General features: G+C 43.9%; 2 protein-coding genes across 2 annotated transcripts; both read left to right on the forward strand.

Annotated features, from left to right (window-relative positions):
* Positions 1 to 15,385: 15,385 nt before the first annotated feature.
* LOC117694884 (EZH inhibitory protein-like) lies at positions 15,386 to 16,210 on the forward strand. Its single transcript, XM_076918602.1, is given in 3 exon segments — positions 15,386 to 15,464; positions 15,467 to 15,705; positions 15,707 to 16,210. Coding segments are annotated over 3 exon segments (822 nt in total).
* A 172-nt stretch (positions 16,211 to 16,382) lies between these two features.
* LOC143435553 (EZH inhibitory protein-like) lies at positions 16,383 to 16,964 on the forward strand. Its single transcript, XM_076918603.1, has one exon. The coding sequence runs from the start codon at positions 16,383 to 16,385 to the stop codon at positions 16,962 to 16,964; it is 582 nt and encodes a 193-aa protein (XP_076774718.1).
* Positions 16,965 to 17,394: the final 430 nt, after the last annotated feature.

Raw genomic sequence — 17,394 nt, forward strand, 5'->3', positions numbered from 1 at the left:
TGCTCAAATGTGTAATTGTATCTAAAGATCTTTCCCTGTGCAAAAACATTTTCCCCTCCAAAAATGGGAGTTGAGGGGGAGGGGATGTGGGTAATAAAACTAAGCGTGCTCTGTGCAAGCCGTTGAACACCGTGATTAGGTTACATAGCTGTAAAAATATTTTTCTAGGTCACTAGATATTTTTCAAACTGAGACTTTAACTGAAGGCAGTGGAATTTTCTATACCAGAATGTATTAACCACTCCTAATTGCAAAGCATTGCTGTTTCACAGTTTTAAAACATGAGCTGCGCATGGATCTCTGGGTAGTGTGCTTGACTAGCAGCCATGAAACCTGCGTGTTGGCAGCACTGGCTTCCAACCGAGCATTGTGGCACACACACATCTATAATCACAGTGCTGGAGAGGTGGAGACAAGAGGACAGAACTTTTTAAGACCATTATCAATTACACAGTTTTTATCCTGTTTTGTCGTTATCTCTTAGAAGCCTGTTCTTTTCTACAGATAGACAGAAGGGGAGTGAATCTGATGGGAGAGGAGGTGGGGAAGCCTTGGGAAGAGTAGAGGGAGGAGAAACTGTAATCAGGCTATACTGTAGGAGAAAAGAATCTATTTTAATAAATGGGGAGAAATAACTTTAAAATAAAAATCACCATTAAAAAGAAAAAAAAGGTTCCCAGTCTGAGACATATGAAACCTTGATTCAAGACAATAAAAGGTTACAGCTCAGTGGCAGTGCACTTGCCCGGCATTCAGAAGTGGAAGAAAGAGTGTGTAATTGTGTAATTATGTAAGTAGCCTTTTCCTCTACAATTCTCAGTGTGACAAATAAATATAGGTCAGGGATAAGTATGTTAACTTTGTCTGCTTGAATATTCCGGATTTTCTGTTGTTCTGTTCTATGTATATCTGTATACACATCCTGGGATTGGGGAGCACATGGGTGCACTCATGTCATGGCATACGTATGAAGGCCAAAGGACAAATTGGGTTTTCCAGGTTTTTTTTCTCTATTCTCTACTTCTGTGAGCACTGGGATTATGGATGTTGGATACTATGTCCATCTTTTTGTAGGTTTCAAGGACCTGAACTCAGGTGCTTCTGCTTACTTGGCAAGTACTTTAAGCACAGCCATTAGCCAGAATTGGAATGCCTAGCTATAACTGGGTAGATTTAAAGGTAAAATATACTGACCACCTTTCCAAGAGTTTAAGATGACTGACCAGGCTGGCAAGAAATAGCCCCAAACATCCCCAAATCCCCAGGCATTAGAAAACCTTGGGAAAAGCTCTTTGGTTACTCCTTTGAGAGGCACACTTCAGGAATGTCCCATAAAGCCTCAGTGTTTGTCATGAGGGTTGGAAGATTTCCCTTCTGCCCTGTTTTTTGATAAATACCATGTTTCATGTACAAATGCACATTTAAGCAGAATAGTCCATATCACTACTATGTAAATTGAGTGCCAGTGGTGAAAGGCACAGATCTCACTGTGGTGGGATGAGATTTGAGCATCCAGGCATCCAATCACCTCCTTCACCACCATAGGCCTCAAAAGCTCAGGGCCTGCCTTTTGGTAAAGAGTCCTGCAGGTATGTAATGAGTGAATGGAATCACTCAGTGTCTCGAGTGTGTTGTATTCCCAAGTTTTCCCATTTTATTTCTCCTTGAACACTGAATATTAAAAAGAATTGCTGTTTCAGTTACTTTTCTATTGCCATGACAAAATACTAGGGCCAAGTCAACTTATTAAAAAAAATCTTTTAATTTAGGGCTTACAGTTCCAGAGGGTTAGAGTCCATGAACACCACCAGGGGAGTATGGCAGCAGGCAAGGAAGCATGGAACTGGAGTGGGTGAAAACTTCTATCTTGAAATACAACCACAAAGCAAAGAGAGCTTGGAATGGTATGGGCTTTTTGAAACCTCAAAGCCTTACACCAAAAACACACCTCCTCCAACAAAGTTCCATCAACTGGGGACCAAGTATTCAAATATATGAGCATATCTAGGCCCACTTTCATTCAAATCATCATAATCAGCTTCACCCAAGAGAAAAGAAAGCAAATGTTTATAGAACATAAACTCAAAAGTAAAAGAAAAAAATCTAAAAGTGAATCAGTAAACAAATAAAATGTGGTCTGTTCATATAGTGGCATATAACTTAGTCATAAAAAGGAATTACTAACATATTCCATGAGGAGGTTGAGTCTTAAAAACTAAGACCCAAAAGGATATACATGCCATTTGTAAGGAATGTCCAGGAAAGACTGAGCCCTTCACCACTGGACAAAAATGAGCAATGACTCTCAACGAGACTCAGTTTTTACTGAGGCAACAAAAACATTCAGAAAGAAGACTGATCAGGAGTGCATAATTCTACCCATTACTAAAACTAAAGTAATGAATAACACGGTTTCAATGTGTGAGTTTATGGCATGTAATCTATTACACTTTTTTGTTTGTAGAAGAGTCTCATTACATAGCCCACAGGGCCCTGTACCTCAGTTCCTGACTGCTGGGATTACAGGTCCATGCCACCACAATGGCTTCAACAATTTGAATGGTTTTTGCTTTTGTTTGAAACAGGATCTCCCGTAACCCATGCAAGACCTAAACTTGGTGTGTAGCTGAGAATACCCTTGAACTCCTGATCATCCATTGTCTCTCCACTTCTCAAGAGTTAGGATTACAAGTATGCATCACCACCTGCAAACAACCTTACAATTTCCTCCTTGGTAGTACTGCCTCTAAGTTAGAAAGAATCACTGGTGCCAAAGCACCTTCAAACTGACTATCCTAAAACTAGCACAGGCTACAGAAGTTGTTTATGAACACTGGTTTCTTTCAGATAATTCATCTGCTTCCTTACCCAGGTCTAAACCCCAATCATGTGGCTTAAGCACTTGGTTGCGTTGTTTTATACTTTTTTTTGTCTTCTGGCAAGTTCCCACGATGCTCTGGGCCAGATCTCTCTCTTGCTGAGATGTGCTTGGCCACAAATTGAACTCATTTGGGGCTGATGGGATCAGCCCCTGCTTTCTGGATCTTCAATTTAGGTTTTGCTTTAGTTAATTTTGTTTCACATGCCCGAACCCTGTCGTAGTTCCTTCTCCAGGGAGAAATGTCTATCTACCACAGTGAGACTTGCATTTCCTGTGGAAACACAAGACCCACTCACATATACACATGCAGCTGCCATGTGCACCGTGCTAATGAAGTAGTCCTCCCATTGCATCTGTGAGTGCTCTGCCATTTTCTTGTTGACATACTTTCATTTTTCTCAGTGCTAGTCACCACTCACAGCTGGCTTCACAGCCAGCTCTTTTTCAGGACATACTCTCTCCGATGAAAAACATTGGTCTAGACCTGTGGCCTTTGGCCAACAGCGATTCTGCCCCTGAAAGGAGATTAGGCAATGTCTGGAGACATTTTCAGTTGTTCGACAGGGCTAGAAAAGGAGTGGTGCAAAATAAAACACAGGATCAGCCCATCATAGGGAATGCTTGTTCTCCAAATGTCAAAAGTGCTTACCCAGATATGATGGTGCATGTCTTTAATGCCAGTATTCAGGGGCCAGAGGCAGGCAGATCTCTGTGAATTCAAGGCCAGCCTGATCTACTTAGTGACTTCCAGGCTATGTAGTGAAACCCTGTCTCAAAACCAAACAAACAAACAACACAGTACTGAGACTGAGAATCTTGATTTTACAAACATTGCCAGAAACTTTTAGAAAGTTTCATCCTTTCTCATTCACCAATTAGCTTTTTAGGTGACAGTGCTCTCAGGTAAAGCTAGAAAGGAATTGCTATGTCTTCCCACTTCTCTCTGATTACCTCAGCTTACCTGAAATTCACCTTACTAAAGAGGTTTCAGATTACATAATTGATTAGAAGGGTAGAAGATTTTTTTTATTTGCTATATAGCTAATGAGGTATCTTGAGAAACCAATTAAACTCTAAACACTAAACTCCATTCTCTTTCATAAACACCCTACTCAAATAGCCTGAAGGTAATTTTTTCATTTTTTAACACTTATTGATTTATTAGGAGGGCATGAGTGGTGTTGTGTGCATGTGGAAGTCAGAGGACAAATTACAGGAGTTGGGAGTGGGTTCTAGGGATTGAACTCAACTTATCAGGTTTATTAGCAAACACCTTTACATGATGAGCCATTTTACCAGCCACAATTTTACATGTGTATGTGTAGAGTGGGTGTCTGTGTAGATATGTCTGAATGCCTGTGTGCAGGTACACATGGTACACATGCATGTTTGTGCCTGTCAAGACCTGAGGTGGATGTCTGATTACTGGGACAGGTACCCTCCCTGAACCTTTCCTGTTTTACCAGTTCAGCCAGCCAGCTTGTCCCAGCTCTCTCTCCACCTCCTGTGTACTGGGATTACAACTGGCTACTGTATCTACCCACTTTTTCACATGCGTGCTGAGTAACGAAACCGTAATCCTTGTGTTCGAATGCCACATGCTTTAACTACTGAGCCATCTGCCCAGTCCTGAAGGTAATTTATACAATATTTTCTTATAATTTTATGCATAAAACAATGTCGCATGCTGTAAATTTTTTCATTATATCACAACTAAAAAAAATTTTGAGACAGGATCTGTCTATGTAGCTCTGGCTGTAGGTCTCATCATGTAGAACAGGCTGACCTCAAACTCACAGAGATCCATCTACTTCTTCCTCTTGAGTGCTACTATTAAGGGCTTGCTCCCCCACATCTAACTAAAATATTTGGTGTCTTAGAGCATTTCTGATTTTTGCATTAGGGGTATTCAAACTGCATCTATTCCATATATACATGGTAGGACACCTCTAATAATAGCTCAGAGTGAGAAGCACCAACTATACAGTTATCTCCTATCATCAAGGACTGGTTTGTGGTGGATTGCGGAGGCAAGGTCTTCTTCATCCATGCAGACCAGTATTGGTCAAATCCCCAGATCACAGCCTCTAGTGGCCACTTTTAAGTGCTCCAAGTCTGACCCTGCTCACTGCACCCACCTAGTTCAAGACCATCTGCAGAGGTTCTTCCTGCCTTAGCCTAAGGATGCCCCTTTGAGCTTACTTTAAAATCAAGGCACCTCTTGGGCGACACACAGGCCAGCTTTGTTTCTGTCTTCTTGCCCTGGTCTGAAAATTGCATGGGCCTGGATCCCACAAGGCGTCATCACTATACTATGTCTCTCTGCCATTTGATCCTCTCCTGGCTCCCTGCTGATACTCTCTGCTCACATCCACACCATTCTCCGAGAGACAGTCTGTTTTCTGCTCCTGAAAGAAATTCCTCCTTTCAAGACCCTGTCTGATCCCTCTCTTCCTGGATGTGGTAGCCTATGGGATGGATTTAGGACACCCTGACTTCATCCTTTGTTAAGGTTCTCCAGCTTGGAATATTTGATATAGAATAGCTCCAGGACCTTTAACAACACAGAGACTAGGATTTTCTTGCTCTCTGAATATTTGATATGCCTGCCTGAATATTTTAAAACTTCCCCTAGAAGTCTACCCTGCAGGCAAGGACGGAGAAGGCTGGTACCCTTTGAGCACACTGTGCTTGTGTCTACTGTATTCTGTTATAGACATCCTAAGCACCCTCTGTTTTTATTTTTTATTACAGACAAACCATCATCACCCTTAGGGAAACATTCTCCTGTAAGTTAATATTGAAATCCTGATGCGTACAAGCTTCTCCTGGGGAACTCATAAAAGATTATTTGATGAGAGGAGGAATCAAATATCATTTTAAAAAATACTTTTCATACTTGTTTCAATATTGAACGTACCTTGAATGGAAATGGTACAAAAAATATGAATGTTGGTCCCAGACATGGACAGCACTCAAATATGTGAAGTGCTCCATATTTTTGACCATGTCCATCAAGTTTATCCTCCTGCTGGGAGCAAGTCATACTGCTTTGCCACTAAGCCTGGCAACTTGAGTTCAATCCCCAGGACCCACATAGTAGAAGGAAAAGAAATAACTTCTACAAGTTGTCTTCTGTCCTCTACATGTTCATCCACACACATGAAATACATACATACATAAACACACACACACACACACACACACACACACACACACACTGCTTGCCCTCTGGCTATGTATTTTAAGTCAGACTTAGTGGTATGGGTGTCTGAGGTTGGACACCTCTTGGTGGAGTTATCTTATGTACGGTAAGGAGTTTGGTCATATGCGTGGTCTCTACTGTGTATTGTCTTCTGACATTGCTCAATGTCTTTTGGGGAAATACAGAAATGCATTTCTTCTTTACTGCTTTGAGTTACATAAAATAAAAGTGTTATTAAGATATCTTGCAGGGCTGGAGAGATGGCTCAGCTATTAAGAGCACTGACTGCTCTTTCAGAGGTCTTGAGTTCAATTCCCAGAAACCACATGGTGGCTCGCAACCATCTGTAATGGGATCTGATGTACTCTTCTAGTGTGTCTGAAGACAGTTACAGTGTACACATATACATTAAATAAATAATAGTAATAATAGTAGTAATAAAAGATATCTTGAAAGCCAGTGACTTAAGCAGACTGTTCTCTGAGCTGCTGAAATAATAATTCCTGAAGAACTTCTGGAGAGGAGCTAAAAGAAGAAAAAGTGGGGGAAAGACACAATTCAGAGGCTGGGTAACGTCTCAGTTGATAAACTACAAGAACCTGAGTTAGATTCCCAGCAAAATGATGCCAGTGGTGTAGCTACTGTGCTTAGAAGCCCAGGAGTTGGGGTCAGGACCAATCTCTGGATTGATGGCCAGCTGGTCTAACCAATCAGTAAACTCCAAGTTCAGTAAGAGACTGTCTCAAAAATAAAGTGTCAAGAGCTGATAGGAAGACAAACAATGTCAATCTCTGGCCTGGACATGCACATGCATGAACATGTACCCATCCATGAATGTGTATGTGCACAAACATCAGACACATGCCTCTCCTAAAAAAAAGTCCCAACTAGTTTGGTAGTAAAGCATTGTGATAGATTCTGTGAGATAAGTACAGACAAGAGGCCTAGAGGGTCTTGTCTCATTGCCTCTGAGACTTGGGTGGTTGTGTTTTCCCTAAGTCCCTCCTGGTCCATTCTGCCTCAGTCCACATGTTATTGTCTTTAGAGATCCTTTCATCTATTCCTTCACTGAACCTGTTTTTTCAGATGCCATTGACTGTTCATGTGTGAAGATCAAGGTGAGGATGAGCTGAGGACAGGATGGCTCTTCTGCAGCTCAGAGAATCCATGCCATGATTCCATCAGACTGCATATCTCTGGGCTGAGCTGGGCAGGGGATACCACATGAGGAATAGCTGTTATGAAAAATAAAAAGCTGTTGTGGATTTTTCTCAAGTTATGGGTGTTTTAAATTATTTATTTTTATTTCTATATACTTGTATGTTTATGCCAGTTTTTTGAGTCCAGAAGAAGGGAATTAAATACACTGGAGTTGGAGTTAGAAGTGGTTGTGAGCTTCCCTATGTGGGTGTTGAGAAACTAAGTCAGCTCCTCTGCAAAGACAATGTAGTTTCTTGGTAACTGAGCCATCTCTTCAGTCCTGCCCTGTATATTTTCGAAATTTACTTTGTACTGGGGATGTAGTTCTGTGGCAGAATTCTCACTTAATAAGCAACATGCCCCGGGTTCCCCACACTTAGGGACTCATGAACTGAGCATGTTCATGGCCTACTACACCACAAGTGCAGCCTCTAGCACTCCAGAAGTGGACGCAGGATGATCACGAAGTCAAGACCATCCTCATCTACATCGCAAGTTTGATGTCACCTGAGCTACGCAAAGACCAGGTCTCAAAAGAAAATAAAAACTAAGAAAGTTTATTTTGGGGACAATTACAGAGCTATGACTGATACTTACCATGTGGCTTTGACCCTCTGATTCCCCCGCCCCCATATTGTTTCATTATGTAGTCCAAGTGACCTCAACATTTCCCTGCTTCAGCCTCCCTCCTGAATCCTGGGATTGTATCCATGTGCTACCATGCCCAGCATCCTTAGTATCTCTAGATCTGTGGTACTGGTTTGCACTTTTATTATCTACCATAAATACTGGACAGAGATCATGTGAAACTTTGCAGATATATAGGGTCCTACCTGCCCATGACTCATTCATTGTGCACAGGCCAGATGACCTGACCTATATGTGCCTGGCTGACAGGGTACAAGAGATTGGTGCAATTGTGGAGGTAACGAAGAGGGGAGCAGAGAACCTATACATTGAGCCAATGTGTTCCAGTGTCCTTAGACTTTAATCTCATCCCCTCCCCTGGGGCTGGAGATGGTTCCCAAAGCAAGAACTCTTCCACTCAGCATATATCCTCGGCCCTCAGATTTCACTCTCAAATCACCAACTCACAGACAGTGATTAAGAACTTCAGGTTGGAGATGGCAGGCCATTAAACCTAATTTCTTGGCTCCCAGTTACTTGTAATTCATGCACGATCTTGTTTGTTTGGTTGTGAAGCAGGGTCTTACCTTACTGCCCAGGGCTTTCTCAAGTTACCAGACTAAAGTGATCCTCTCGCTTTATCATCCTGAGTAGCTGGAACTACAGGTACACACCACCTGAGATGGTCAACCTTGATTGTCAAACTTGACTAGAGCTGAAATCAAGCAATAAAGAGACAGGTCTGTGGAGACTTTTCTAGGAAGGACTAGCAGAAAAAAAGGAAAAGGCTCCTTCAGACTGAATGATGATACCTTTGGCAGTGACTCGTATGTAAAGAGGTCTCAGGAAAAAACATCAAGCATTTGCCTGCCTACCTTTGCTTCTTGCTGGTGAGTATATCTACCTTGGTGATGCTGCTGATGCCTTCCTTTGCTGACATCAGAACCCTTCATTAGCCTTCCAAAGTGAACTAAAGTCCATCAGCTCTCCAGGAATCCTCCAGACTTTCTGTGCTATATTGGTACTGCTGAGGTCTCTAGGTTGGTGCTCTGAGCAGCTACCAAGTTCTCAGCCTTTGTATGCAGGTTTGCAAGCCAGTCTAATAAATTTGTTTTCATAATATATATTCATTCTTACAGGTTCTGTTCCTCTAGAGAGCCTTATTACCCCACCATGCCTGAATCCTTGGCTTAAAAATTAACATTTTAAAACACTTTTCGCTGTTTACAATGCCAGCATTTTCCTTTTTGATGACATTGTAATTCCCTATGCAATGAGATCACACCTTTCTTCAATTGCATTCCCGTTTTTTGTCCCCGTTATGCATTTCTTGGTTGCTCCATAAAAAAGAGCCAAAATAACCTAGCAGTTGTTAATATATATGTGGGGTCCAAAATATAGACATTACATAAATGTGTATTATTGGTCCCTCACTTGAGGAAAGTATTTGCCGGTGATTTTAAACATAACTGGGTGATGTGGCCTGGCAGAGGGAAGGTGTTATGGGAAAGGATTGTCACCTTAAGCTTATTCTACCTGTCACCTTGTTTCAAGGCAATAGGACCTTGAACCGGGTGTAAATGAACTTGAACTATTGAATATGCCTGGCTCTGGTTGTTGGAACTCCAAGGTGAGATACTAGGGGCCAGGTTTCATGGCACATAGTGAAGGTGGCTGGAACACACTCAATATTTAAAATCAATCTCTTGGTTATCAGCACTGTGTCAGACAATTGTGGTACACAAGATACCCTGGAACCACCATGGGCCCCCTTTTGTCCTGGCTGCTGGGCTTATAACAATAACAATAACATCCGTGAGCTGGAAGACTACAGGCATTATAGCTTTAAAGATGCTGACACCCACCACAAAGGTGTGAGTTACACAACAAAATTGTGCTATCGACCTGCAGCCCTGCAAGCACTTCTTAGCCAACCAGAAGTTCTAGGGTTAAACACAGAAGCAAATCACATTCTTCTGCTTCAAGCTTTTCAAGTACCCTTTGTTCTCTGTGTTTAGCTAACTGGACACAGACCTTACTAGCTAGATAGGAACAAAACCTTCAAACGAAAATGCCTTAGGCTCAGGGATCATATTCCTGCCTCTACTTAGAAAGTGACATTGTTTTTGACCGTAGGAAACCTTCCACATGAGATGTGATTTTTGTTCTATTCTTGAAAAAGATGTGCTGACTTGGCACAATTCTTGCACTGTAGCTCAGCATCATTCTTTGGCAGGAGAGACTAATTTGCATAAGACTGCATGCTGTTGCCATTGCTGGGTGTCTAAAATCCTGTCTTTTGCTACTTCTGTTTAACAAGACATATATTCTTTACCTAGGAGACTCATGACAAGGAGCTTGTCCTTGTTGAAGTCAGAACATTTCCAGTGTTCTTTCACTAAATTAATTTGTGTGTGTGTGTGTGTGTGTGTGTGTGTGAAAGAGAGAGAGAGAGAGAGAGAGAGAGAGAGAATGCCTGTGTAAGATAAGGGTTGATACCAGGTATCTTCCTCCATCACTCTCCATTTTAATTAATAAGCAGAGTCTCTTGCTGAACCAAGAACTCCACAATTCAGCTAGTCTAGCTTAGCCAGGCAGCTTGCCCCAGGTATCATTCTGTCTCCAGTTCCCTAACTAGGATTTCAGGCCAGCTACCATCCCACCCATCTTTTCATGTGAGTGCTTCTGATCTGAATGCTAGTTTCACATTTGTATGGTGGACACTTTCCCTGTTAAACATCTCCCCATGATTTTTATTATTTTTCTTTCCTTTAACAAAATCTTGCTCAATCTTGGCTCAAATGCAAATGATCCCTTTGACTCTACCTTCTAAGTACCTGGGGTTGCCAGTATAAGTCATTGTGTCTGACTACTACTTTGTCATGTTCTAATTGATGAGTAATGCCTGCAGATATTGATGGGATGTCAGAACAGTTTTTTGAAGGATGCTGTTTGGCCAACTTGCCTGCCTGATTTCTCTGAAATTCTCTCTTTCCTTTTCCCTGCCCCTGCCCCCTCCCCCCGGTGTGTGTGTCTGTGTGTGTCTGTGTGTATGTGTATTCATACAAGTGAAAATGCACATGTGCACCTGCATTTAGAGGCCAAAGCTTAACTACTTGTGTCAGGAGCTGTCTACCACCTCTCTCTCAGACCTGAGGCTCACCAATTTAGCTATACTGGCTGCCTATCAAGCACCAGGAATGCAGCCCTAGGATTAGAGGGACCTACACAACTGGCTTTTTAATTTAATTTTTTATTGATTCTTTGTGAATTTCACACCATGAACCCTAATTCCATTCATCTCCCTGTCCCTTCCTACTTACCCTCTGCTATTGCATCCCCCCACCCACCAAAAGGAAAAAAATCTCACTGTGGAAGCTGTAGTGTGTGACAGTGTGTCCCACAGTGTACCCTTCTGTCCACACTTCTTTACTTGGAAATGATCATCACAATGAGTCATGGGTCTGGTTCGAGGCCTCTGGCTCCTGCTACACCATCAATACTGGATCTTCACAGGGACTCCTCTCAGATATCCGGTTGTTACCCTGTGTCATGGAGATCTTGCAACTTTTGATCTGTATGACTGGCCCTGTCATTCACTCCAGCAGTTCATAGCCAGCATAGATGTTGAGGTGGGCCAACTCAAAGCCCTGGATCTGGGACTGGGTGGTAGCTGAGCTGCTCAGCCTGCCAGCTTTCCCACACCTACACCCACACCACCAGGGCAAGCCCTCCAACACTGCCCCGGCAAGCTCAGCCAACACAGCAGCTGACAAGGGCCAGAGCCAGTTGTCCTGGATCTTACACCCTCAGGGCCCTTACATCTTCACTGCCAGGGTCAGCTCTACTGCTCTGCCCAGGTGAGGTGCAGGGCCTGCTGAGTGCTGAAGCCAGTGAAGGGCAGAACCAGTTCTACCACTAGACACAGATGATGAGGGTCAGGATGAGGAGAGCTGGGGGGGGGGGGTGGAGACGGACAGCTCTTCCTCGACTAACACTGTCCTGAAGACAAGTGGCAGGGCTAGCTCTCCTATGCTCACCAGTAAACCCTACAGCAAGGAGCGAGCTCTGCTGTGCAGCCTAGGAGAAGTGCAGGGCCCACACTCCTGAGTTTTGTAGTCACTTTTTTTTCTTACATGGAGATTGAACTCAGGTCCTAGTGTTTGCAAGGCAAATACTTTATCCACTGGACTATCTCTCCAGTTCTTCGCCTCAAACATATGCGTTGGTTTCATTATTTAAATCATGAATTCATTCTAAAATTCCAGAGAACCAGAATTCCTAGATGCAAAATAACCCAAGGCAAAACACAAAGAGGAAAGGAAAGGGATGCATAGCTGAGTGCTTAGGAGCTCCAGAAGTTCTGCAACATGATGATAAATCAGTCTATCTATCTGGTATTTCAGAGCAATATGTTGGAAGTAAAATTTACTTGGTGGTGAGGAGCCTATATTCTTTTTTAAGTATATGTATATGTGTTTGTGGAGAGCAGGGAACAACTTGCAGGCATTCGTTTACTCCTTTTACTACGTGGGTTCAAGGGATGGAGCTCAGGTTCTTGGACTCGGCAGCAGGAACCTTTACTCACTATGCCATCTTATCATCCCAGAGGCTGTCTTCTCAATGTGCAAGTGTTCAGAGTCCTCTGAACAGTTTTGTAGTTCAAACACTTCATAGAGGTACTCTGTTGGTCTGTTCCCCAGTCTCCAGCAAGGAAGACCTCCTGCTTCTAAAGGGAGAGAGACCACAGGGCAAGAAAACCTTGGGTCTTTCCCCAGCATCTGGGGCGGCTGAACTTCTTTCTTCTTCTTTTTTTTTTCCTATGCCCTTGGCTTCTTCTCCATTTCTATATTCTGAGTCAGCTGAGGCAAGTATCAAGAGACCACAAAGGAACTCCCATGAAAGGCGGCATCTCACCGCCTGTTACTATTAAGAAATCGTTGTCTGGTCTGAGGATGTACTAATTAAAGTGAAGGGCTCCTTGGAGATTCTGAAACAAGTGAGCCCCTCCTAAATGTGATCAAGGTCAGCAGATAGGGTGTGTAGTTTGGTTTGCTTTGGAGATCAGCCTCAAGCTCTCTACCAACCCCAGGAGCATGCATTCTCTGCACGGAGTCACTTTTCATAAATATCTGAAAGTGCAAGGGATGCCAACCAAGGCAGCTGCCAAAAATAGCTGACTTCCAGAGCTACAGAGAAACTGCAAGAACAGCGTAAAAGAATCCAGTCACTCCATTAACCTATTTATGCCAGATGGTGGGCTGCTCCTGGTTACAAGACATACCTGCATAGGGCTAATATTCTAGTCTCATTTCCTGCCCTAATGCTTGGGGTTTGGGGAGGGAGCCATATCAATAGTTTGGGGAATCTAGAGAATTTTGCTTTCATATGATCCCCCAGGCTCCATGAATTGAATTAGTGTACTGAAAGGTTGCAAAAATCAGCCTAGCCTGGTTGTGCCAACCTGTCATCCCAGAGTCTCCCGTGTCTGAGGCAGGAGGATCGTAAATTCAAGATCTGCCTGAACTACAAGGTGAGTTCAAGATCAGGCTGGTCAACTTCGGGAGCTTCTGTTTCAAAGTAAGTGTAGAGTCCATTCACAGGTGAGCAGATAAGATATGATAGTATACACCATGATTTCATTCAGTTCTCAAGAAGAATATGACAGTTGCAGGAAAATGAATGGAACTACAGGTTATCATGTTAAGGGAAATAAGCCACACTCAGAAAGGTGAATTATCTCATTCTTTCTCTCATTTGTAGACTGTAGACCTGAGAGCAGGGAGGGCATGAATGTATAAACAGAACTATAAAGAGAAGCATGAGGTCTAAAATGAAGCAAAGGGGGAGAATAAAGTATGATGGTGGAACATACACACATCTTAAAAGGAGAGACTATGTGGGTGGAGAAACAGGACCAGCGAGAGAGGGGTAGGGAGGGGCAGAGTCCTGGATGGGAACAAAACATAACCACACAACCAAACCCATTTCTTTGTATGCTAGCCAGAAACTTAATTTAGAGAGACAGAGAAGGGGAGAGGTTAGCCCTGAACTTCAGATCCTCCTGTCTCTACCTCCTGAGTGCTAATTACAAGAGTGACCCATCACAAATGCTTTATACAGTACTGAGAAGAATAGAACCCATGGCTTCATACATGCAAAGCAAGCACTCTACCAATCCATCCACATGCCACAGCCCAGTGCCTTCCTTTTGAACACAGCTCAGATCCTCCTGCCTCTGCCTCATGATTCTGGGACTAAAGGCATGTGCCACCACTCTAGGACTAGGCTGAGGTGAAAGGGTGATATCAAGAAGACAAAATCCTCCTTGTTTGTTTGTTGAAACAGGTTTTTTTTTTCTGTGTAGCCCTGGCTATCCTGGCATTCACTCTGTAGACCAGGCTGGCCTTAAACTCAGAGATCCACATGCTTCTGTGTTCTGAGTGCTGAGATTAAAGGCGTGTGCGACCACTGCCTGGTTCAATAACCTACTTATTACAGAAAGGGCACCAATTTCAATACAATCAGATGTGTATTCTCTCTGCTTCCTAGGCTTAGTGATTTCCTGTTGACAGAGTTTCACAAAGGAACTTGTTGAGTTCCAAAGCAAGGTTACTAAGTAGAAATGACTGTCCAGTCTTATTATTTGGATAACTGCTAAACAAACTAAGAATCAAAGCAAGCAAAGAAAAGGGAAGGAGAAAACTGATAACCACAAAAACTACCTTATCAAGTCCCAGCAGGCAGCCTCTAAGTAAGAAGTGACTATCATCAACTCCAAGTTGAACCATGAGACCATCTTTCTAACTAAGCCTGGAAGGTGCATCTAAATGCCTCCATGATACCAAGAAAAGGGAGTTAATTAGGTCCAATGTGGAAAACTACTTTAGGTTCTGTGCTTATTCTTGGCTTTCCTGGATCAGAAAGAGTTTATGGGAATTAGGGTGATAGGTCAGCTGGAAACACATCTGTGTGGTACAAGCATGAGGACCTGAGTTTAACCCCCAGAACCTAAGTAAAAGCTGGCACATTGCAATACAGTATTAGGAAGAAAGGAAGATTCCTGGGGCTCACTGAATGTTTAGTAGAGCCTAATCTGCAAGCTTGGGAATCCAGTGTGAGTCCCTGTATCCAAAAATAAGGTAGGGCCTGCCTATGGCATGATTCAGCTGGGGAAGGCTTGCTGTCTAAACCCAGCAAACAGTCCAATCTCTGGAATCCACAGGGTGGAAGGAAATAATTGACTCACAAAGTTGTTCTCTGTCTTCCACACAAATGCTGTGGCAGTGTGCCCACACACATATCACATACACAATAATAAATAATTAAAAATTTTAGGCCAGCCCCCTCCCCCACACTCTCCCACTGTATCTGGTCTCTACCCATCCTCGCTGGGTCTCAGGCAGCCACTTCACCTTGCGAAGCCACCAAGAAGCCATTTCTCCGAGTCAGTAAGAAACCTTTCGGCCAATATGACCACAAAGTCACCCCCAGAGAAGGCGCTGAAGGCACGTAAAGACACTGACCGGTTCCGAGGTAAAGCTCCTGCTGCTTTGGTTCTCCCAGTGGCACCTCAGCGGCCTGCAGGGCTCTTCTGGGCCTCAGAGCTGAAATGACAGCAGCTGACTCCATCTCCATGACTGGTGAACAGCTGAGGCTATTTTCTGTACCTGGGAATCAGCATTTCGACCCTGAGGGTAGCTGTAGCCCAAACACTGAACTTGGACGTGTTAGGCCCAAGATGAGAAGCCAGAGAGAGGTAGGCGGGAAAGGTGGCAGCAGCTCTCCCCCCCCCCCCCCCGGCTCAAATAAAGAGCAGTAGAAAGAGGAAGCAGCCCAACCAAAACCTAACTACAGAATATGCAGGTGGGCTTCAGCTTCCGGAAGCTCTAGAGTTGCCGGGTATGCCTCAGCCACCATCTTCTTTGAGCTCTCAGCCTAGCAGCAGCCACCATTTTGAATTTTCAGTGGGGAACCTAGAATCCCCAGGACCTACCCTCCGGAGCAGCACCGTGCCACTCTATGTGTCTACTCCAACCCCTAAGGCCCTGAGCCAAGCCGTTCTGACTGTTTCTGGTCCTCACAGTCATACACTTGAGTCCAGCTGTGATGGGCGTGACCACTCCACCCTTGTTGGCCAGGAACTCTGTCATCAGGCCCCTCTGCAGGTTCCTGATGATGGACTTTGTCACAGCGGTCCTGACCCCAAAGGTAGTGTGTCCCCTGAAGGCAGGGTTCTCCGCTCACGAGTCATAACATTTGGTGGTCATAGCAGTGTATCTGTGGTCAGCCCCTAAGTTCGCCCCAAGCCCACAACATCCGCTGGAATTTACGCCCTCGGGCCACTCCAGGAGTTCCTGCTCTTCACAGCTGTACCCTGGGGTCCAGTTCTGATAGTGAAACTCAGCGCAGAAGCAGCCGCATGGCATCCAGGCTCGGCTCTAACAATCAACGAACCATAAAATAAAGATGGAGCTGAACCTGGAGCCAGAGCCCGAATCAGAATCAGAGCCAGAGCCAGAGCCAGAATTTGAGCCAGAATCAGAGCCGGAATCAGAATCAGAGCCAGAATCAGAATCAGAGCCAGAATCAGAATCAGAGCCAGAATCAGAGCTGGAGGGAGAGGCAGAGCCAGAACCTGGCCCTAGCAGCCAGCCACAAGCAAGCCTTTCCACCTTTAGGCCTGCAGTTCCAAGGAGATCCTTGCTAGTAACCAGAGGCTCTCCTCCAAGGCTCCCAGTCCGTATGGGGGCCTCTTCCCTTTCTCCTCCTGGTAGGCACTGTCCTTTCCCTGGGCAGTATAATGAAGGTGCCAGTTCTTCCTCCAAATCCTCCAACGAGGATGTCTCCTGTGTTTCAGGTCCCCCTTCTTTCCTCAACAAGTCACCAGAACGGGACTCCTCATCTTCATTAGGTGACTTAAGCTCTGACTCTGGTCCTAGTCCTGGTGCCCTTTGGCGTGCCTTGATACCTGACCTGGATAACCTTGATTCTTCCTCTTCTGGTGAGTCAGAGAAAGAAATAGAGATTGCCTCTCACCCTCCTGCATAGGAAGAAGTGTAGGGGATGCCCCTTACTCCCACACTCCACCCTTGCTGTAATTCATGGTGACAGTTCTCCCAGACTCACAAAAGGAATAGGCACATATCCACTGTTGGCTGTGTGATTATCTGTGAGGTTTCTAGGGTTTCTACCTATTCACCGGTAGTCTAAGCAGTTTTGAAGTCCCCTGTTCCCCTCACCCCAACTATCTAGTAGCACTTATAAGGACTTTGGTTCCATTCAGTACCCCCTTTATCTTTAAAACAGCCTGGGTTGTTTATTTGTTATTAGGTTTGGGTGGGGTTTTTGTTTTTATTTTATTTTATTTTATTTTTTGCCTCTGAGTTTTGTTTTCCAAGTTGCTTTTCTGTAATTAAGTATTTTAATAAAAGTATTGTTTTATTTTTTTAAATTAATGTAGGTAATTCGAAGAGCACCA

The sequence above is a fragment of the Arvicanthis niloticus genome, chromosome X (assembly GCF_011762505.2).
Source record: "Arvicanthis niloticus isolate mArvNil1 chromosome X, mArvNil1.pat.X, whole genome shotgun sequence".
NCBI classification, from domain to species: Eukaryota; Metazoa; Chordata; class Mammalia; order Rodentia; family Muridae; genus Arvicanthis; species Arvicanthis niloticus.